Raw genomic sequence first — 23227 nt, 5'->3', positions numbered from 1 at the left:
GGCTGCCATGGCTACAAGTTGGCCTAGGTCTTCTCCTTCAGCATCTGTTGCTTAGCAACCCCAGAGACTTAAGCAGGCCCCAAGAAGTGCCGCAGGCTCCACAAGCTCTCACTAAGGGCCATCCCAGAGGAGCCAAGCTATGTTGGCCCCTTAGAAAACTATACAGTGCTCCAATAAGATCCAATCTGCAAAACCCAGAGAGGGAGAATCTAATACTTGTCTAAAAGCAATGAGGGTAACCTTAGCCACTCACAGGATCCTGCCTGCCGAGGTGCCTCTGGGTCAGAGAAGTAAGGTATTGATTTGTTACCACTGGTTTGTGACCCAGGCACCATTCTCAATCTCTTCTCTTCACCATTTAAAACCTGTAGAATTTATTTCTCCTTCCTCCCCCCACCCCTGGTGCCCCAAGAAATTATCTCAAAATAAAAAAGAAAAACTCTCTCCAAAACTCAGCTAAGGGCCATACTAAGCAAGATTCCATTAGCAATTTCATGAATAATATTTACTTATTAAATAACAGGCACACAAGCTGGGTGGGTCTGGATTAGGACTCTAGTGTAGGGAGTGGGGGGTATTAACCCTTTGCTGCCTGCCCTTGGCTGTGGCCCCAATCCAGATCAGGGCCTTATGCCTGCTACTTGCGCTGGACGAAAAGCTTTCATTGGTGCTTTCCGTAGTCATATGGTACACCTGTGAATAGGATTTGCCCTTTTTGATATAAAATGCTCTTCTGTGGGATACCGTGCATTTGTCAAACCACCATAGTTAGGCCAGGTGGATTTTTAATACTCATGGTGGTGTACAGAAAAACGGAATGTTACCCCACCAACAAAATAATTCGAGGGAGATCCTCCTGACCAAAACAGGTCTCCCCCAGGGCTCAAGAGTTAGCAAAATAATTACTAAAGACATAAATCAGTCCTTAACCAAAAGTGTAAATTAACTCCCCAAGATCCTATTAACCCAAAACATGTTTCCACACAACACATTTGTTTTGTAACTTTCTTTCTTCTGGCAGTCATAGGTCAGTCTATCAGACAGACAGACAGACAGAGCCCTTACCATGTCATTTTGCTATCCTGCTATAGAATGACTGTATGAATATTTTAATTTATGGAGAGAAGCCCTACAAGAAGATGTATGGTCAAGAGAGACATGTATCCAAATGAAGCTCAAAATGTTGTGACTATCCTTTGTATTTGATCTTTAATGTAACTTATCAGCAAATTGAAAGATGGTGGGTGGTTGTCCTGTGGCTGCCACGTCCTCCTCGTCCTGTTGGGCTAGGGTTGATGACATTTGAGGAGACCCTTAACAAACTGCCTTCTGTGGACCCCCTGACAAGCATACTTGGTGGTGGCACTGATGGGCAGCAGCTGAACCCTAATAAGTGGTAGGCAGATGGGCCTGGGAGTCACCATTTTAATTTCCCACAATGCCCTTGTCATACTGAGGGTTATGGGAAAATAAAATGGTGGCTCTCCAACTAACCTACCCAGCACTGATTGGAGTAGGAGGGGGAAAATAATTGTTTGAAATGGGGGCAGGGCAGGCATCAGAGGTGGACCCTGAAGAGGCACAGAGGTCCTGGCAGCTGCCAAAAATGCTGCTTGCTGGTACTGAGTCTGTGTTGGAGACCAGCTTACTCCACAGCCAGTTCACGGAGACATCCATCATCTTATATCCCAGAACCAGGGCAGGCTCTACCATTAGGCAAAGCGAGGTGCCCAGCTCATGCAGCAGATGCTTGGGGGTCGTGGCCCCTGGCTATTCCCCCTAAGGCCACCTGGCTATTCTGCTCTGTTGGAGGACAGACATGCACACCATACATTTAAAGCACATGAATTTGCCCAAATAATCCTGGGAACTGTAATGTATTAAAGGTCCTAGGAATTGTCGCTCTTGTGAGGGGTAAACTACAGCTCCCAGGATTCTTGGGAGGGTATGTTTTAAATGTATGGTGTGTATGTATGCAGCTACACAGCATGTCTTCCCCGCACCCCACCCCAAACTAGGATGCAGACTCAAGTGCTAAGCACAGTACCAATGCTGAAGGACCAGAGCCCAGTGATAAAGCACTTGCTCCATATGAAAAAAGTTCCACGTTCAGTCCTTTGTATCTCCAGTTGAAGGAATCTTAAAAAGCAGGATTGAGGACCTCTACTTGTAACCTTGGAGACCCTCCCCCAGTCAGAGGAGACAATATGAGGCTAGACAGACCAATAGTCTGTGTGGGTATAAGGCAACTTTCCATTCATAAGGGGTTTTGATACAGAGTCAAGACCAAAACTGCAGGAAGCAGGTGCCTGGACAAGCCCTTACATACTATGTTAAAGACCATGCCACTGATTTTAAAGGCTGATGCCAAATGCCAGCACAAATGCAGGTCCAACACATACCATTCTGAAGGCTGCTGATCTATCGTTATAAACTACTCCCCTGGATAATTATATAAAGAGTACTTCACAGGAGTAGCAGCATGATTAAGCAACTAAACTGACTCCTGGCTCTGTTATGGGAGAGAGAAGCTAGAAGCCTAAGGCGGAATTTGGGCTTCAACACATTACAACTGGCAAAAGCACACACATAATGAACATTGTAGATTGATTCAGCAGCCTCTCTTTCATGCTTACATGGCCAGGTCCCAATAGGGTCCCTATGTCTCCAGCATCCTATGAGCCACTGAGAAGAGTTTTCTAAAGCAATATTCAAACCTGGTCAGATTATTTTATAATCCTAGAAGGTTGTATAACCTTATAATGGTGTGTGGCTGTGACTATTTTGAAGGGACCCTACACTTCTGAATTTGCCACTACACTACTGATTAAAAACCCAGTATAAGACGTTAACGTAGGGTTCTGCCAGGCAGAGGGTTATTGTGAAATGTGTGCTCCTCATGCATTAATTTTTTTTCAACACCCATACAACATTGTTGGCATCAAAATGCCATCCCAACTGCCCCTTCTTCATTTAAACCAGATTTACCCTTTCCAGGAAAAATCCAGTAAATAAAAAAAAACCTGTTGCCAACAACCCATTCGCAATATTTGAACAACCTATTTGCAATATTAAGGCCCCGTCCAGAACCACCTGCAGATTGCAACACCTTTCTTAAGGAAGGCTGGTATAGCATAATGGCAAAGAGATAAACCAGGTATGATAGCGGAAGATCTGCCATATCACCCACAGTGTTTTTTTTTTAATTAATAAGTAGCAGCCACTGGGATAGAGGGAAAGGCATCAGAGATCTGACAGGCTATACTTGGGGCCCAGAGGCAATGGGGCAAACTCTGAATATAAGTGAGGTGGGGTTGGGATATACAAGAGGAAGGACAGACATTTAGGAGAAAAACCAAAGAACTTGAGGGGGGGAAGAAATTGAAGGGGAAAGGAGTATAACAGCATTCCAGCCTGGGACCCTACAGATGCTGTGGGCCACAGCTAACATAGCCAATAGTCACAGATTATGTCCAACAAAATCTGGAAGTCACCAGGCTGTGGAAGGCTGGTATACAAGGTCTTTCTCAGGTGCTGACAGGGAACTAGGAATTTGAGGGGAAGACTGAACACTAGGATTTTCAGGATAGTTTGCCACAAATTATGGGTGGCTATTCCACATTCCTCTAGAAAACCAGACTGCAGTCTGGCAAAGGCTGTGATGGGGAGGCAAAGTTAGGCAAGCCTTCCTGGGTTCCCTTGGGTGGTTTCAGAGATAAGCAATATGGGTTCTTCGTGAACCCTTCCATTGTAATGATAAATACAATAACAACTGAAAGAAGAGAGTACATGGCTTTGTGTTCCTTTAGGTTCCTGGCTAGACAAAGGAAAATAACAAACACAGAGAAGAGGCAAGGGTATGGGTGACACAAGGCAGGCAGGGGAAGCTGGCGAGGACTGGAGCAATCCAAGTGAGATCCCACATTGGTGCAAAAAGACTGAACATGGACTGAACCAAGTGATTCTTCTCTTGAGGAAGAGCTCTTAAGGGCTCTGTTTCCTAACTTACCCAGATTGCTTACCCAGAACAACAACAACAACAACACAACAACAACTATTGCTGTTGTTGTTAATTTCGTTTGTTAGTCGCCTAATACCAAGCGGTCTCTAGATGACTTACAGCAGATTTAATAAACACACAGAAATTTTAAAAAGAATCATATATAAAAACACATGCAATCAATAACATCTAAAACTCTTCAATACAGTAAAAGCCAAATGCAGACACACATAGCCAAAAAAACTGTAGAAACCCATCAAACAATAACAAGAATAATTGGGACAGCACAAGTCAAGGGCCAAAGGCCTGAATGAAGAGAACTTTCTTTGGGGAAGAGTCATAGCTCAGTGGTAAAGCATCTGCCTTGCATGCAGAATGTTCCAGGTTCGATTCCTGGCATCTCCAGGAAGGACTGAGAGAGACTCCTGCCTGAAATTCTAGAGAGCTGCTGCTAGTCAGTGTAGACAACACTGAGCTCTATGGACCAATGGTCTGACTCAGTATAAGGAAGCTTCCTATGTTCCTATGTCTCTGTCTGGCTCCTAAAGATGGCTAGAGATGGCACCAGGCATGTCTCACTGGGGACAACATTCCACAGCCATGGGGCCACCACTGAAAAGGCCTGCTCCTGTGTTGCCACCCTCCAAGCCTCCCACAGAGGGGGCATACGAAGAAGGGTTTCTGATGATAAACACAGGGTGTGGGTCAACTTGTACAGGAGAGGTAGTCCTGGAGGTCTTGAGGTCTTGAGCAACATAAGGTTTTATAGGTCAAACCCAGCAGTTTGAATTAAGCCCAGGAACTAATTCGTAGCCAGTGCAGCTGTGCCAGAATTGAAGTTATAAATGCAGACCAGCTTACCCCAGTCAACAATCTGGCTACCGAATTTTACACCAGCTGCAGTTTCTGGCCCATCTTCAAAGACAGCCCCACATATAACTCATTGCAGTAGTCCAACCTAGAGGTTACCAGAGCATAGACAACGGAAGTTAGGCTATCCCTGTCCAGATATGGGTGCAGTTGGGCCATCAGTCGAAGCTGATAGAAGGCACTCCCCACCACCAATGCCACTTAAACCTCCAGCAACAGTAACAGATCCAGGAATACCTCCAAGCTACGAACTTGCTCCTTCAGAGGGAGCATAACTCCATCCAGAAAGGGTCAGAACCTATCCATCCAGTCTAGAGAACCACCCACTAACTGTGCCTCAGTCTTGTCGGGATTAAGCTTTAGTTTATTGGCTCCCATTCAGTCCATTGGTAGTCAAGACACCAATTTAGCACATCCACTGCCACACCTGCAGATGTAAAGCAGAAGCAGAGCTGGGTGTCATCAACATATTGCTGACAACATACTCCAAAACTCCAGATGACCCCACTCAGTGGTTTCATGTAGAAATTAAACAGCATGGGGTATAAAATTGAATCCTGCAGAACCTCACATTGAAGGTTCCACTGGAACGAACAGCATTCCCCAAGCACCACCCTATGCAGACGACCATCCAAGTAGGACTGGAAACACTGCAAAGTACTGTCCAAAAAGCCACTCCAGAAGACTACTATGGTCAATGGATATCGACAGCTGCTGAGAGATCATGAAGAATTAACAGGGACACACTCCCTGTCTCTCTCCCAACAGAGGTCATCATACAGAGTGTCCAAGGCAGTTTCCATGCCAAAACTGAGTCTAAACTCCAACTGAAATGGATCCAGAAATCAGTTGCATCCAAGAAAACCTGGATGAATAATAAATCACTCGGTCTTGCACGTCAAAAGTACAGAATACATCATTTAGAATACGGATACTATGTATCTGTCCAGTGTACAAAAGTTGCACCATATATATATATGTGAAAATGGAAATGGGCTGCAAGTCCATTCCGACTTATGGGCGACCCTATGAACAGGGTTTTCACAATAAGCGGTATTCAGAGGGGGGTTACCATTGCCTTCCTCTGAGGCTGAGAGGCAGTGACTGGCCCAAGGTCACCCAGTGAGCTTCATGGCTGTGTGGGGATTCGAACCCTGGTCTCCCAGGTCTTAGTCTAACACCTCAACCACTACACCACAATGGCTGTCTATACCTGTAGTGACTGGAATTCTTTAGCGTCCATGCATCATCTCAATGCAGGTGAAGCTTCCCACCTCCAGCCTCTCTCAATCCACTTCTGTGCTGTGCAGCATCAACATCGCACTGCAATGCAGCTAAGGTAGCCATCACTTCAATGCAGTAGCTGAGGCTGTCTTGCAATCCTGGCACAACACAACCATTGCAATGCTACACCCCAACGTAAACATTTTATTAACTGGTGTTTCAGTTCACAGGAGCTTCTAATTATAGACTCTGCTGTGTCCCTATCCCAGCTAGCATGCCTAGCAGACAGTGACCTAAACAAGACCAGTGGGTAGGGCCATAGCTCAGTGGCGGAGCACTTGCTTTGCATGTAGAAAGTCAAAAGTTCAACCCCTGGTGTGTCCAGGTAAAAGAATCTGGAAGATGTGAAAGACCTCTACCCAAGATCCTGGACAGCTACCATCAATCAAGAGAAGACTATTCTGGGTTAGATGGGAAGAAGTAGCCTGGAAACATAGTAGCATCTTATGTTCTGATGTATGACCTGTGTCTCCAACATCCTGGACTCTGCACTACAACAATGGACATACCACCCACATGCATGCTCAGTTTCCCCCTCTTTACCTATCATTTTAAGAAGCCAGTGAATAACAATTTCACATATGAATAATAAATATGATACCATAGAAAAAAAGGAGAGGAGATGAGAGGAAGGGAAAACCTTACTGGTGGTGTTGACAGGAGCTACTGAAATAAAAGAAACTATACTTTAAGACAGCCAAAAAGGAAGAGAAGCACAGCAGAGAAAGAGAAAAAAGTTTTTAGTTAACACTGTCATAACGATCCAATGTCTAACAAAGAGAGTGTGAAAAAGGTTTTTCTTACTTGGTTATAATGCAACTTCAAGCCTATTCACAGGTCAATAAATCTTGGTCTGAACCTGAACGAGCACAGGTAAGGTTGCACCATCATGCCTACCATGTTGCAGTGGTAGCATCAAAGAAAGCTTACTACTCTACCAAGTAGCCATCCGGCAAAGCTTTTCTGAGTGGTGAATGGGCTTTTGTCATCTGCCAAGATAGTGTTGCTCTGACACCCTCAGAAGCCTGCTATTACAACTTTGCAAGGCGCTTGAGGGACAAAATCATTCAGATTCAGAGAGAGGTAGATGCCACGGTTAGAGCAATGGTGGCGGCCAGAGCATTGTCTGATCCATTTGTACTGGATCACTTTGATTACTGCGGCCTGAGGATGTGGACAAGATGCTTGAAGGAAATGCAGCTGATCACCTGCCCCCTTGACCCTTGCCCATCTTGGCTTCTTAGAGCTAGCCATGTGATTGACTGGATGGGTCCAAGGAGTGATGAATGCTTCACTGGAGGAGGGCAAGGTACCATCTGGGTCCAGCTTCAAACATGCTTGGAGGAAACTGATTACTTGGATCCATTCCAGTCTGGCTTCAGGGCTGGCCATGACCTTGGTTGCCTTGGCTGATGACATCTGTCGGGAAAGAGATAGGAGAATGCAACCCTGCCCGTTCTCCTTGATCTCTCAGCAGCTTTTGATACTGTTGACCATTATATCATTCTGGAGTGTTTCAGGGAGGTGAGGGTTGGGGGCACCATGCTTCGGTGGTTCCATTCATACTTCCAGAGCTGCTTTCAAAAAGAAGTTATTGTTCAGCACCATGAGAACTATCCTTTGGTTCCATCTTGTCCCCCATGCTATTTAACATCTATGTGAAGCCACTGGAAGCTGTCAGCAGCAGATTTGGAATGAGGTGCCATCAATATGCAGATGACACTGAGCTCTACCTCTCTATTTCATCTGAATCGGGAGAGGAGGTTGAGGTGATGAATTGGTGCTGGAGATGGTGATGTGCTGGATTTGGGCCAATAAACTGAGGCTGAATCCTGAAAAGATAGAGATGTTATGTGTCCAAAGTTCTCATGACCAGGAGGTGAGGAGATGGGGTTGCTCTCCCCTGGAAGGAGCAGGTCCACAGTTTGGGAGTACTCCTGGATCCAATATTGTCATGGGAGGGCCAGGTGGCCTCAGTGGCTAGAAGTGCCCTTTTCCAGCTCTGGCTGGTTCACCAGCTTTGGCCCCTTTTGGACAGAGATGATTTGGCCACAGTACTCCATGCTCTGGTAACTTCCAGGTTGAATTATTGCAATGCGGTCTATGTAGGGATGCCCTTGGAAGATGACTTGGAAACTTCAACTGGTCTGAAATGCAGCAGCCAGATTACTGGTTGTGGTTTCCTTTAGAACTCGTACACACCCTTTCAAAACAGATTCTGTTGGTTTCCAGGCCCAATTCAAGGTGCTCACATTAGCGTTTAAAGCCCTAAACAACTTAGGTCCCAAATATCTGAAAGATTGCCTCCTTCCCTACAGACCCTCTTGGGTGTGGAGATCAGCAGAGGGGGCCCTTTTGGTAGTTCTACCACCCTCAGAAGGTCAGGTGGTGGCAGCCCGGGAGAGAGCATTCTCTGTGGCAGCCCCTAAGCTGGGGAACTCCCTTCCCATTAAGGTGTATCTGGCAACTTCACTGTACAGTTTTCCACAAATGCTGAAGACACACCTCTGTACACTGGCCTTTGACACCTGAAATGTATATTTTTAGGACCCACCCTATTATTTTGTGATGTGATTTTGGTTGTTTTTAACTGTTTTCAATAATCAGGGTTGGCCCAAGGGAGCGGCCAGGTCAGGCCCTGGCCGAGGGCCCCTGGGGGCCCCTCCTTAGAGTAGGAGGGTAGTGCTCTCATTATGCGATCCATGGCAGTGTTGGCTCAAGGCCATGCTGCGGATCACAGAGATGGAGCTCCACGTACCTCCCCCCCGAATAGTCAGTGCAGGCTTCAATAACCTGCATGCATGCCCCACCTACCTCTCTCTTCCGTGTGAATGCAGCACACATGCCTGTCATCAACCACGATGGCAGTGGAGGCTTCCCTAAGGGGCTACTGCCCCTGCCGCCATCTTGGTTGATGGCAGGCATGCACACACAGTACACATGTCATTTAGAGGGATGATAAAAGTAGGTGGGACATGAAGGCGGGTTTTTTAGCCCTGCACCACTTGTATGGAGGGGTTGGGCTATGGCACCACAGGGCCAGGGCAGACTTGGTGCCCAAGAGCCGGAGCGTGCCTGGCGCCAGCCCTGACAATTATGTATTTTAAAACTGTTGGGAGCTGCCCTGGGACCTTTGGGTGAAGGGCAGGTAATAAATTTAAATAAGATAAGAATAAGAGGAAGAGGAAGAAGCCTTCATGTGTGGGATCCAAGCCTGTGTACAGCTAGTAATCTGAATTCAACCTTCCCCTCCTGTCTCCCTAAAGGAATTTGGCTTTTGACATATCATTGCAAATGTTGTATCTTAAACATTTTCTGTGGCGTGCTGAAAGCCAAATCCTGAACAAGGCACAGATGCTCACAACCAATGTGCCACAGGTTTGGAATTTTTGCCTTCACCAATCAAGTGTGTGTGAATCAAATAGAAGTAAACAACTCTGAAAATTGGAATTGACCCCACAGGCAACATTGCAAATATCTAATTTGTTGAATCCAAGACCATTAATTGTTTCTGTCTCAAAATGGATTTCCTAAATCAGGCAATTGCAAAAGTCACTGTGGACTGAGGGGTGTTAAAGCACTTCTGTGTATGACATAATACTAAACCTGCATATAAATAATCACATCTGATGGTTACAAACTTGGATGGCGACAAGTACTGGGAAGCAGCAAATTGACAAATCAAAGGATCCCTAAAATACAACAAACATTCTTTATGAATATTAGAACATACTTTAAAACGTATGCCTCATTTCCATATAGATCAGTGTTTGTTAGGCATTCTGAGCTCCCCCCCCCTTTACAATTCACGAACTTCACCACAACCTCTTCTCTTTCCCAACCCAGCATCAAGCAACTGCTTTGGGAATCAATGTGCAGAGATCCAAATGTCCTACACCAGGCCTATGCTGTTTTCCCCTGGAGGGACAGTGGCAGCAGCTGTGCTGCCAAACCACAGCTGGAAGGGGTGCCCAGTCCCTTTGCCTCAGGAAGGATCTTCTCCCAAGCTTGGAACTCTGTGCTCCCACACATACACACCTTGAAGTGTCTGCTCCACAGTATTGATAACCTAGACTGCAATATTCCAGAGTAGGGAAGCACTACACTGGCTGACAAATCACTTCTAGCTTAGTGAAGAAACAGAAGTTCCTTTAGGGCAGGGATAGGGAACCAGTGGCCCTCAAAGTGTTGTTAGACTACAACTCCCACCATCCTTGACCACTGCCTATCCTAGCTGGGGCTAATGGGAGTTGGAGTACAACAACCTCTTTTAGAGCTGAGGCCATTTTTTGTGGGACCATCCAAAGAGGAAATGCAGCAGGAGAGGGAGGGAAGGTAGCAAGCCTCGGACAAAGGAGGCATGGGGAGGAGATGTTTTAAAAAGATCTTGATGACTCCAAACTAGGTAAATTTTATCACCAAAATGGCTATTTCCAGGAAAATACGGCTGTGATCTACAAAACATACTTTAAACAACATTTTTGAACTTTAAATTCCTATAGTTGTTCTTTATGTATTGGGGTAGGCACATATGAAACACAAAATAAAATATAAACATTTAATACACATATATTGTTAAACTAACATAAAATCACTACTCGAATCCTACAGGAGAGCCAGTGTGGTGTAGTGGTTAAGGTGCTGGACTATGACCTGGGAGACCAGGGTTCAAATCCCCACACAGCCATGAAGCTCACTGGGTGACCTTGGACCAGTCACTGCCTCTCAGCCTCAGAGGAAGGCAATGGTAAACCCCCTCTGAATACCGCTTACCATGAAACCCTATTCATAGGGTCGCCATAAGTCGGGATCGACTTGAAGGCATTTCCATTTCATTTTGAGAAGTGCTGTAGTCTCTGAAAAGGAGTGCCAGTAAGTTACTCCCTTTTCCTTGCTGGCTTCTGTTTGCTCCTCAAAACGACAGCTGCAATCTATAAGAGCTGTTCCAGAATTCATGCTTTTATGTCTCACACCTGAAGTGCTTCATTTTCTATGCTGTTTTATGCACCACACAATACACAGCAGGCCCCATGCATTTTTCCCTATTATGTAAACTCAGAAACCAAGAAAAAAATTATCCACTTGTTTCTTTGGAATGTATACCATTAAGAACAGGGCAACACAGGCTGCTCCTCCTAAATAAAATAAAAATCAGAGCTCACAGGAGGATTTTGAGCCTCCAGCAGGCACACACAGCTTTATACTAGCATTTTTTATGTTGTTTCAATAGTATACTTTTAAATAAAGCACAAAGGTTTTTACAACTTCTAAAGCCCCAGCCAACATTTCGCTTTCAGGCACAGCAATCCTTTAGAGCAAGTGGTTCCCAAACTCCCCCCCCCCCGAAATCACTTGAAAAATCCTGCAGGTGCTGACAGACCACTAAGTGATTTTTCTGCCTGTTGTAGCAATTGTAATGCATTGTACTAGATGCTGCATGATTGTTGATTCCACAGAATTCCAATTATAACACAATAAAATACAATATAAGAAAGGAAAGAAGCAATAAAAATACCATTAAAATCAATATGAATATTTTATACTTCTTCAGCCACAAACCCACAGACTTGGCGTGGACCACTGAATGAATGAAGGATTCATGAAGGAAGCTCTCAACCACTGGTTTGGGAGCCCCTGCCATAGCAGCAAGGGAGGAAAAATCTGAGGTGGAGGCACCCCCAAAATCAAAGCCCTCCCAGGATCACCCATGCCAGCAAGACAGAAATTGGGGTGGCATTTCTGGGGTTTCCCCCCCTTCTTTGTTCAGCTTTCCCCTACCCCATTTCTGAAATTCTTTCCCATTATTCCCAATTGAAGGGAAAATAAGTACACCACCTCCAAGGCTTCTGTACCTTTCCCCCAGTTCCAGGGGCATGTTGGGAGAATGGGAGGGCTTTGGCTCCCATGGATCCACAGCCTCCCCAATCTGCTAAAGGCATCCCCTCCAAGTTGCCCCCTTTTGCTGTTACTGATGTCAGAACACTGACGGGGAAGACCAATGGAAGTTTTCATACCTACAACAGAGAGGCTTGTGAGGACAGACCTCCTTCTTCACCTGCAGTCCTTCTCTACCCATGGACCTCCCTATCTGTGGAAGGGATGGGAAATCCACTCTGTTCTGTGGCCTTTGGGACACCCTTCTAGAGATCATGGGATAGTATCCTTAGTGTCAGGAAAACAGTATCTGGCAGAATATGATTCTTGAACACCAGTTGAAGAGCTGCCTCCATTCTAATATCATACCAAACCATGGGCTACACGAAACATAGTTCAGAATCTAGACCATGGCTTCAATTTCCAAATGTACAACAAGTAAAACATGGTTTAGAGATGACAGCCCGCTTTTGTTTTCCATCCTCTCAACACAAGTCACCATAAATGTGGTGGCTTGAAAAACCAACTTTAAACTATGAGTCCCAATTCTGGCTTGCCAGCCAATAACAAACTGTTATTTGCACATTTCAGACATCACTCCAAACCAGTTAAGCTTCTTTAACCATAGTTTGGTATAATGTCTGCATGGAGCCAAACACTCTCTTTTCCTTTGCCATACAATTCTCATAGCCGCTTTTGATGTAGTTGGTACACGACACTTCCAACATATAAGTTATCTTGAAACAGCACAAGTAACAGCTTTGTTTTATTTTGTTTTAAATCTCATGTTTGTGCCTTATTTCTTTGTATGGCTTCAATTTTTAAAATAAACTGCTCAGAGGAACTTCAGTGTGGTGTAGTGGTTAGAATGTTGGACTAAGATCTGGGAAACCAGGGTTCAAATCCCCACTCAGCCACAAAGTTTGCTGGATGACCTTGGGCCAGTCACTCACTCACGCTCATCCTAACTTACCTCACAGGGTTGTTGTAAGGATAAAATTAAGAAGGGAGAGGCATGTATGCCACCTTGAGTTCCTTGGTGGAAAGGTGGCGTATAAATGTAATAACAAATAAATACATTATTGTGAGATATATAAATATTGAAAAAATAAATAAAGTCAGCCATAAGTTCTGTCATTTTTCAACAGGATATGGGAACTGGCAATTTTGCCACAAGGAGGAAGATGCGTCGCAAGAAAAACCTTGCCAGGTTAAAAAAATAAAAAATGACACAGCCAAAATTACCTCAGTCAAAACTGTTCTTGACTATCAGGAATTCCTGATTCTTGCTCAATCATGTTCCATACGGGCCTCTCTATCACAACAAATACTCTTGCTAAGCAAGAGGGGGGAGGGAGGGAGGATTTTACTAGTGACAAAATAATACAGTCTCCATGCCAGGATGTTGCAACCTCATCCCAGCCCCCACAAGCAGTACTAGCTGGGGGGGGGGAGAGAGGAGAGAGATTCATTGCTGGACTTTCCAACAACTATTGACTGCATTTATTATGCAACAAAAACTGTGTCTGGAAAGAACCTAAGGAGTCCAACTTCAAACTCTTAACTCAGTTTGTTGATGTATTTCTTGGGGTTTCTCAAGTGAGGAGAGGGGTGGAGAAACCTTTCTTTTTTTAATCCATAGTTTACAAGTGTTTTCCATTATTACAATGAAACAGTACCCTCCCCACCCCCTACCTTCCTCTGCACTCATGCCTTCTTTGGGGGGGGGGGATATACAACTATTTTATTTATGAAGTGCAGTTGTTTGGCATGTTATGCAGTGTTCAGGTTCATATGCTCAGATAAGGGTTAAGATAAGTGTTCTGCTGGAGTCGCAGATTAACAACTGTAGAGTTGGAGAAAGTTCCATCCCTGCATTGCATTGTGCCTCCCACTTCTTCTAGTGGGTTTTACTTGGTGAAGAGTTCCAAAAATTCGCTTCAAATTTCTTGGAAGGTTTTTTTTATATGGTTTATACAGCAGAATTTTCTCATGAGCTGCTAATTACATAAGGTCTTATATCCAGTTTTCTGCTTTGTGTTGCGTGGGCTTTCCAATGCTGAGAGACGATTCGTTTTGCTGCTCGTGGCTCAGTGGAACCATCCTTCCTGTCCTTTTGATAGTCCCCACCAAGCATATAGAACAAGTGCTGCTGAAGCAGAGCCAGCATGGCTTCTGCAAGGGAAAGTCCTGTCTCACTACCCTATTGGAATTATGCATGAGCTGTTAAAAGTGGATAGAAAAAAGTTTTTCTCCCTCTCACATAACACTAGAGCTCATGGACACTCAATGAAGCTGAATGTTGGAAGATTTAAGACAGACAAAATACATTATTTCTTCCCACAGCGCATAGTTAAAGTATGGAATTCACTCCCACAAGAGGCAGTGATGGCCACCAACTTGGATGGCTTTGAAAGAAGATCAGACAATTCATGGAGGATAAGGCTATCAATGGCTACTAGCCATGATGGTTATGCTCTGCCTCCCTAGCCAGATGCAGAAGGGGAGAGTGTTCTTGCACTCAGGTCCTGCGTGTCGGCTTCCCATGGATATCTGGTTGGCCATTGTGAGAAGAGGATGCTGGACTAGATGGGCCACTGGCTTGATCCAGCAGGCTCTTCTTATGTTTTTATATATGTAGCTGACTATTATGTTGATGTCTCCTGTTACTAGGGATATATCCAGAACCAAGTTAATTCTAGCCTATACTTCCTTCCAGAAGGGTTTATTTACTGGGCAATTCCACATAGGTGAGTAAGATCTGTTTGGGGCTGTTTGCATCTTCAGCAATTATCCGTGAGTGTAATGCCCCTGTGCTTAAGGTGTGCTGGTGTCTAGCAGACCCAGAGAGAAACCTTCCATTTTAAACCAAGACATTTCCTAGTTATTTTTATATGGTATAAAAAAGTTTTGTGGTTTTTTTGTGGTAGAGATTCCAACAAATGCTCCAATAAACTGAGATAAAGTGTGAGGCTGGAAGTTGCTGCCCTGGGCTCCTACTGGGAGGAAGAGCTGGATATAAATCTAATAAATAAAATAAAATAATTTAGGGTTTTCCAGGACACTATCTTAAAGTACAAAAAATAAGCCAGTTCTCCATATTCTTTATACATCAGTACAGAGCAACCTTCCCCAACCGGATGCCCTTCTGATATTTTTAACTAAAACTTCCATCCATGCTGGCTGGGGCTGATGGGCATTGCTGTCCAAAGCATCTGGAGAGCACCAGGATGGGGAAGAGCTTCTCTCCCTTCTTCATGCTGAACTTCTACAGTGTTGATGCACCCACAGAGGCTGAGCTTGGAGAACCTAGGCCAAATTTTGACAAGGCACAGTGGGAGGCGTAGGGGAAAAAGACTTAGGACATTGCAAGAAGCAGGCGGCCAGGAAAAGGTGGAGAGCCTCATGGATTACCTCAATGCGCTCCATGTGGGGCGATCCTTGAGGCTCCTCTGGAGGCTACAGCTGGTGCACAACACAGCAGCTAGATTGCTTGTAGGGTCAAACTACTGCCAGCATATAACACCTTGCTTGCAGGAGTTACACCGGCTGCCAATCTGCTACCGGGCCATTTGCAAGGTTTTGGTACTAACATATAAGCCCCTATACAGCTCAGGACTAGATGCCTGGTCCACAGTAACCCTGAGCAGGGCTTTCAGTGTGGCTGCCCCTGTTTCTATGGAACAGTATTCCTGCTGAGATACGACAGGCACCCACTATCTGCACTTTCCAGAAACAACTGAAGACATTTTTCTTCCCATGGGCTTTTCCAGCTGGATAAATGGGTCTCTGCCATGGATGTCTGTTGTTTTTGTTTTGTTTTTCAACAGATGTGCTGTTTGTGTGTGTGTTTAACTGTTTTTTGATGTTTTTTATTGTACATCACCTTGAGATGCTTACACAGAAGGCGATTAATAAAGTAAAATTTATTTATTTATATACCGCTTAATGCCCAGATGACTTCTAAGAGGTTTACAAAACATATAAGCTAACTGCAAAACATTGTCAAAATACAGAATTAAAAACACATAATAAACAGAATACACAATTACTAAACTACACAATAAAAATCCCATTAAAACATTAACATACCAATGTCCATGATTAAAATATACATTAAAACAATCCCAATAAAACAGCATATCTCGCCTTCCCACACCTTCCTTGTCTGTCACATTTGACAAACATTTTGCTAATCCCATCTAAAACAAACAAAAAACCCACCTAATTCTGAATACATTAAAACGCCAATTAAACCCTTTCTGTACAAGTTTAATCCTAGCTAGTAAAAGCAACCCCAGAACACAAAGGTCTTGCAACCCACTCTGATAAATAGGCAGGCTAAGCCTCAGCTTTTGACAAGTTTCCATGGGAAGAGAATTTGTAACAGTGAAGGGGAGCCGCCTACTACACCTCTTTATGTACCCCACACACACAACTTGTTAAAAGATCTTAGTTGTTACACCTGCCTTTGCCAACCTGGAGCCTTTCAGCTGTTTTGGACTACAACTCCCATCAGTCCCAGCCAGCACACCTGATGGCAGTTGTAGTTCAAATCAGCTGGAAGGCTTCAGCTTGACAAAGGCTATGTCACACAGTCAAGAGATTACTGTAGAGAGCCAGCCTTTCCCAACCAGTGTGCCTCCACATGTTGTTCGACCACAACTCCCATCAGCCTCAGCCAGCATTGCCAATGGTCAGGAAAGACGGGAATTGTAGTCCAGCAACATCTGGAGGCAGACTGGTTGGGAAAGGCTGGTAGAGACTGTAGTGAGATGTGGGGCTGGGGAGAGGTGGGATATGAGGGTGTTCACCTATTTTTTATCTTATAAAGAATGGAAGACCAAACAGGCACTTTTCCACACAATAATCTGGCTGCAGCTACAAATATGACAATTGACAGTGGCAGAGTTGTGTTAATTCACCACTAGGGTTGCCAGGTTCAGGGCCTGAGACTGATCCTGTATCTTTAGGAGAAGAGAAAGTCAGCCAAGTGCAGGTGTTCTTGCAACCCTGTAATGGGAAAAACCACAAGGTGGAATTCTCCCTTCCCCCTGTTAAGAAAGAGGAAACTAGCAAGCAGTGCCACCCCTTGTAAACAGTGGCGGCTGGTGGCTCCATGTCAATGGGGCAGTGGAATCTGCTCCGGGTTTTAGTCTGAACTTTCAAGGAACTGTCCAAGGTGCTAAAGCGCAGTTCCTTTGAAGTTTGGAGTAAAACCTGGAGCAAATACCACTGCCCCATTGACAAGGAGCCACCAGCTGCCACTTCCTGCAAGTAAGGAAGCCTTCGCACACTGAGGTTGGCAGGGCAGTGTCAAACCTGCCCTAACGGACTAGCGTCCGCTGGTAACATCAAGTTCAGCCTGCCATCAGAGACTACACTTCTTGTGTATAACCAAGATGTCCCTGTTTAGGAAAGGAAATATGAACAAGTCTTGCACAACAGCAAAACTCAGCATCTGGGTTCACTTGGTGAAACAAAACCAGGCAACTGGGAGTATGACACTGCTGTACAGAGAGACATCCTTACTGCTGCCTCCGGAGCGTCACTTACATTTGAAATGTGGACTTGGCATGCAGCCCCTTTCACATGCAGCACCTTGAGTTTTGCCCAAGCCTACACACGTTGAATGAAGGGCCAGCAAGTGGGACTCTGCAATGAAATCCTGATTCCTGGGTCTTCTCAAAGCAAGCTGGCCCAAGGAGCCAGCACACTCTCGTGGGGAATGCAGACATGGTTTATCATTACATTTACTGACCCGTTGCTGGCTCTTTAAAAGTAAGAAGCTGCCCTATACTGAGTCAGACCAGTGCTCCATCTAGCTCAGAATTGTCTACACTGACTGGCAGCAGCTCTCAAGACTTCAGGCAGGCTCTCTCCTAGCCCCACCTGGAGATGCCGCGGAATGAACGCGAGACCTCTGGCATGTAAAACAGATGCTCTACCTGTGAGCCACGGCCCTTCCCTTGACACACAGAAACTTAAACCAACAAGTGAGGCTTTTCCAGGCATGGGAGAGAGAGAACCTGCTAAATAGATGCCCATTGGGTGACTGATGGGGGACAGGAGCAGGGTCTAGTAAAAAAATATATGTGAACCCTGATGCTGTCATTCCTTCAACTTGTCTATTGCATTCTCAGAATAGCACTCCTCCTTTTTTAAACATATCACTGGATCCCCACTCTTATTTTATTTATTTATTTATTTGCTATCTGATTTATATCCCGCCCTTCCTCCCAGCAGGAGCCCACTCTTGAGGAAAAGGGGATACTATCTGCCTTTGCAGATAGTCCCCCGCCCACAGTCAATATGCACACAAAGTAGCAGCACACCGAGCACAGAGAGAACTTTCCCTCTGCCACGAAATCTTTTTTGTTGTGGTTCAATGGCAGGAAGAACGCGGACTGTCCAATAGTTACTCATCAGTCTAAGCCTACCGCATTCTGACTGCTCCAACCTGCCTGTAGCTTGTTTTGCAAAAGCAGTCAATGCACACAGGCCCTTGCTCACTTGTGCATGCTCTTCTGGTTACATGCCACAAAAGGGAGAATGCTTTCCTGTCGTGGCTGCAGATCAGACCTTAACTTAGAAGCAAGTCACGCTGAATTCAACTAGAGTTATAGCAATCCCCATATATGTGTACTCAAACAAGTCTCACTATGTTCAAAGGTTGCAATTCCAGATAAGTGTGTATAAGATCACATAGTAATCTTTACCACCTCAGTTCCTAAAAACTATGGTTAGAATTATGGCCCATGTGAGGTTGCTAAGAACTTGTAGGCTAAGGGTTCATAAAATAATTTAAGATGAATTAAAATGGGGAAGGGCAGCCTTCAATCTCCACATAAGGACTGGGAAAGTCTCCCGTGTTAAACTATAGAGCCGCTGCCCGTCAGTGAAGAGCATGGGTGGGAAACTTGTGGCCCTCCAGACGCTGCTGGACTACAACTCCCATCATCCCTGACCACTGGCCATGCTGGTTGGAGCTGGAGTTTAACAATATCTGGAAAGCCACACGTTTCCCATCCCTAACCCTGATGTATGCAACGCTGAGCAAGAAGGACCAATGGTCTGAGTCTGACTCAGTACAGGCAGTTTCTTGGGTTCTAACAACCCCACCAAGGACTAACTCACAATCAGGGCCACTGAAGGATATTTAAAATAAGACATTTCCACCCATCTCTGCCCTCAACGATTCTAACCTATGTTAATGACTGAGCATACAAATTCACAGAGTGATAGCAATTACCTGATATGAAGTTAAGCTAAGTTAAGCTTGGAGAGCCAGTGTGGTGTAGTGGTTAAGGTGTTGGACTACGACCTGGGTTCGAATCCCCACACAGCCATGAAGCTCACTGGGTGACCTTTGGCCAGTCCCTGCCTCTCAGCCTCAGAGGAAGGCAATGGTAAACCCCCACTGAATACAGCTTAACATGAAAACGCCATAAGTTGGGATCAACTTGAAGGCAATCCATTTCCATTTTCATGCAGTGAGAGGCGAAGGAACATGGTTGTTACTGCTCACTCCTGTGTACAGAACCTTTTTTAACTTTTATTATTATTATTGTTATTATAACCAGTGTTCACATGGCAACCCACAAGAAGGTCATTATTACAAGCTGACTAACCTGGCTCTCGCTATCAGATTGTGCATAGTTTCTTGAAAATCTCTTCTCACTACTTAGCAGTGCAATGTTTGAATACCAGTAAGAGAGAATACCTCTGGAGCAAGGCATGTAGGCACACACTTGCACAATTAGCATGTTGGTACATGGTGTCAGGCTGGATGGTAAGTATGTGGAGTTACAGAACGTGCCCACAGGCATCAAGGAACATTATAGCACGTGCTCACACCTTTCTGCTTGCTTTCTTTAAAACAGCGCCTGCTAAAGAGCTTCAGGTCCGTTAGGTTGTCCCACTTTCACACAAAATGGGCACTGTTATACCCAATGCTACAGTCTCCATAGTGCACACCTTAGAATTCCTACTTCCCCAGCTCTGGCCTACAGAACTAGCAGGGGGAAAGGGTAGAGTGGGCAGCAGGGCTGTGGAGTCGGTACGTCAAACCTTCAACGCCAACTCTGACTCCAACTCCTCTATTTTTCTACTGTCCGACTCTGACTCCTTCATAAATGGCAAATGTATATTGATTTATGTTAAAATATTAATATTAAAATATCAGTACATTTCTACCAACTCAGACTCCAAATTGCTTCCAACTTCGACTCCACCCAAAATTGCTTCTGACTCCGACTCCACAGCCCTGGTGGGCAGTACAACCTACGACTATCTGCAAGTAAAAAACTAACAGGCTACAAAACATAGGAAACTGCCTTTTACTGAGTCAAGCCATTGGTCCATCTAACTCAGTATTGCCTACACTGACTGGCAGCAGCTCTCCGGGATTTCAGCAGGGGTCTCTCCCAGACCTACTTGGAGATGCCGTTGGGGATTGAACCTGGAACCTTTTGCACGCATAGCAGATGCTCAGCCACCGATCTACGGCCCTTCCCCAGGGAGAAAGGTGTGCTCTGCTGTGCTAGCTTCTGCTTGCAGTGATTTTTGTCTTATTTGGGGTGTTGTTTTCTGCACGAGGGGGGGAAGCACCGTAAGTGCAAGTCTACCGCCAACAGTCTGAAGTGGTGCAGGCTGTTTGATCTTCTTAGGTAAACTAGTACAGAGTTGCAGGCTAAGTCACCTCTGCGTCTCTATTCTATGGCGCTCTTTATATGAATGTGGGGTCATTGTTAATGATGAATAGAGAGCAGACAAGAGGTGTTTTAATTTTTAATTCAACTGATGATCTAGCTAATGTAGGTTTTACACTCATATCAGAATCTGGTTTAAGCATCTGCATGTGTACAAATGTATTTGTGTGAAGAAATGTGGGTGCGGGACCCAAACCATAATAATCTGGGGGGAAAGGGTGCTTTCAGATTGCTTGGGTTTTTTAAAAAAAAAATTCAGAAAAAAACAAAAACAAAAAAGCTGGGGGGCAAAATGTGTGTTTTTTCTCCACATTTTCCAGTTTTTTTTCCAGGCCTTCACATCTCTATTTGTGTGTGTGTGTGGCGTCACAGTCCTCAAACTGGACTTTACCTCTCCTAGCACTGGGAAGGATTTGGAGCCCACCTGGATCTGGCTGAGAAACCAAACCATGGACGGTTGCAAAATTCTGTGTACATTGATGCGAGTGCAAGTCCCTACGGAACTCTATGGAACTTACTTTTGAGTAAATAGAGCCTAAGGAATGCCAGTACCAAAGAGACCCACCTGATGCCTATGCTGTGGTATTTTAGGTGAATACCTTCCTGTTCTCCCAGGCCTTTTAGATGTTTTTGCACCAAGTTACCCCTTGCTGTGCGTCATGCAGCTTTTATTGTGTAGGGTTTTTGATGAGTTTTCTGCTTTGTGATTTATTTTTGCTTCTTGTCTTAACAGCTTTTAATGTATTGTGCACTGTACTTTAAAATGCAATTTTATTGTATTTTATTATGGAAACTTGGCTTGATTGGTGGTTTATAAAATGCCAATAAAACAATTAAGTGCCGTGCTGCACATAATCCCCCTCAAGAAAATGCTCCAGCCAAAATGTCAGCCACAGATCCTCCTTGGAGCCTACATATTCCACGCCACACGCACACACTCACACGCACCACCACAAAAGAACCATTCCCCAATTGTGGCTGCTAAGTGACAGGGGTGTGCACATTCCTTTCCTGCCCCACCCCCTCAACATGTTGCTGTAAAAGGGAGAGTTCAGGCTGTAAGGGGGGGGGAAGGAAGAGCAACACAAGACTTTCTGGGAAAGATGTGCCTCAACTTCTCTTCCTCTTAACTGGCCAGAGGGAAGGGTGTTTGGGCCAGGAAGAACTCGCCTTTCAATCTTTACCATTGCTAGGAAGGGGGAAGGTGAAAGAGGGAGGGAAGATTAGGCAGGCACACTTACTGGGATGTGAACTCGCAACATGCGCTTCTTCTGGCTAGAGCTTTTCTTGCTGCTGGAAGATGCATCTTTCTTCTTCGTGTCCATGGCAGTGCTGCCCATCTCTCTGACGTCCCTCCCAACTCAATGAGGGGAGAAGAGGCCCACTGGCACCTGCTCAGCAAGGTCTCTCAAGATGGGCTCCTCCGCCCAGCCTTCCTCACCTCCACCAGCAGATGAGCTTTTCAGCTCCTAGTCTTGTTTGGGGGTTTCCCCTCCCCCCAAGCCTTTGGACACAAAGGGCCAGAGGGATGTCACAAGAAGGCAGAAGCCTGAGGACCACCGTGGCTGCCTGGCTCCTCAAGGGCAAGGGATGGGTGAGGGAAGAGGCAAAACAAGGCCCCTCTCCTCGGTGTCCACCAACGGAGTCATTGGAAACCGGTGAGGAATCTGGCCAGGTGGGAAGGTAACGCTGCAGGGACTCCGCCGATTCAGAAACAGCCGGAGCTTCTCGGCGGCTGGAAAAGTTTCCTTCCCTTCGCGCAGCAGGAGCTGGGCATGTCCTCTGAGTCAGCGTGCCCGAAGGGCGAAAGCGGGAAGGTGCATCGACAAAGCGAATAATACAAATAATCTGAGCGCAGAGACGTTTCGCAAAAGAGCCTCCCTCTCCCCTGCAGGGCCAGTGTGGCTCCTGCACTCAGGGCCGTCCCGTCTTCGTCCCCCCTACCACCGGCGGCGAAGAGATGCAATTCGGGCTGCAAAGGCTTGCTTGTGTGCTGCAAAACAGACTCCGAGGCAGGCGGCTGCAGTTTGCAAACTGAAGAGTGACCCGGAGGGAGGGAGGGAGGGAGGGAGATCACCCAGCACTGCTTGCGGCGGTGCGGTTCCCCTTTCGGGCTTTGCAAGCAAGCCGAACTCGCTCTGACAGCTGCCGGTGCAAAATCTAGGGGAAGGGACGCGGAGCGAGCAAACCCAGCCAAAGGAGGGAGGCGCCGAGCGTCATGTGTGTGTATATATTCCTCGCAGTCAAGGCGGTGGCGGCTGATCAGGAAGTGCAAAATCGCAAAAGACAGCAACTTTCTCTCCGAAGGCAAAGCGCACCCCCCTCCAAAGCGAGCCGGGGAAAGGCTCGGCTGCGCTCCCGAGTGCACACTCTTCAAGGGCATCCCTAAGCCGCCGCCGCCGCCTCCCCCCTTAGTCAGTCTGGGCAGATGGAGCCAAAATTTGGGAAGGATCCTATGGACTCGTGTTGGAAGTCTGGGGAGGGCCAG

The 23227-nt window shown here is 45.7% G+C and overlaps 1 protein-coding gene across 3 annotated transcripts in view; it reads right to left on the bottom strand.

Moving 5' to 3' along the window:
* PRKAG2 (protein kinase AMP-activated non-catalytic subunit gamma 2) overlaps positions 1-22949 on the bottom strand; it is a 343500-nt gene extending 320551 nt beyond the window's left edge. The window contains exon 1 of one of the 3 annotated variants that reach the window (XR_009758152.1): positions 21981-22949. Coding sequence is in view for 2 of the 3 variants with exons in the window: in XM_061586927.1 (XP_061442911.1) it covers positions 21981-22079 (99 nt within the window). In the remaining variant the exon portion in view is untranslated. The remainder of the gene's footprint in view (positions 1-21980) is intronic. The other 2 variants (XM_061586927.1, XM_061586930.1) reach the window with 2 other exon arrangements.
* Positions 22950-23227: the final 278 nt, after the last annotated feature.

The sequence above is a fragment of the Rhineura floridana genome, chromosome 10 (genome assembly GCF_030035675.1).
Source record: "Rhineura floridana isolate rRhiFlo1 chromosome 10, rRhiFlo1.hap2, whole genome shotgun sequence".
Taxonomy (NCBI): domain Eukaryota; kingdom Metazoa; phylum Chordata; class Lepidosauria; order Squamata; family Rhineuridae; genus Rhineura; species Rhineura floridana.
The sequence above is the reverse complement of the archived record's forward strand: the minus strand, read 5'-3'. Positions and strand labels throughout refer to the sequence as shown.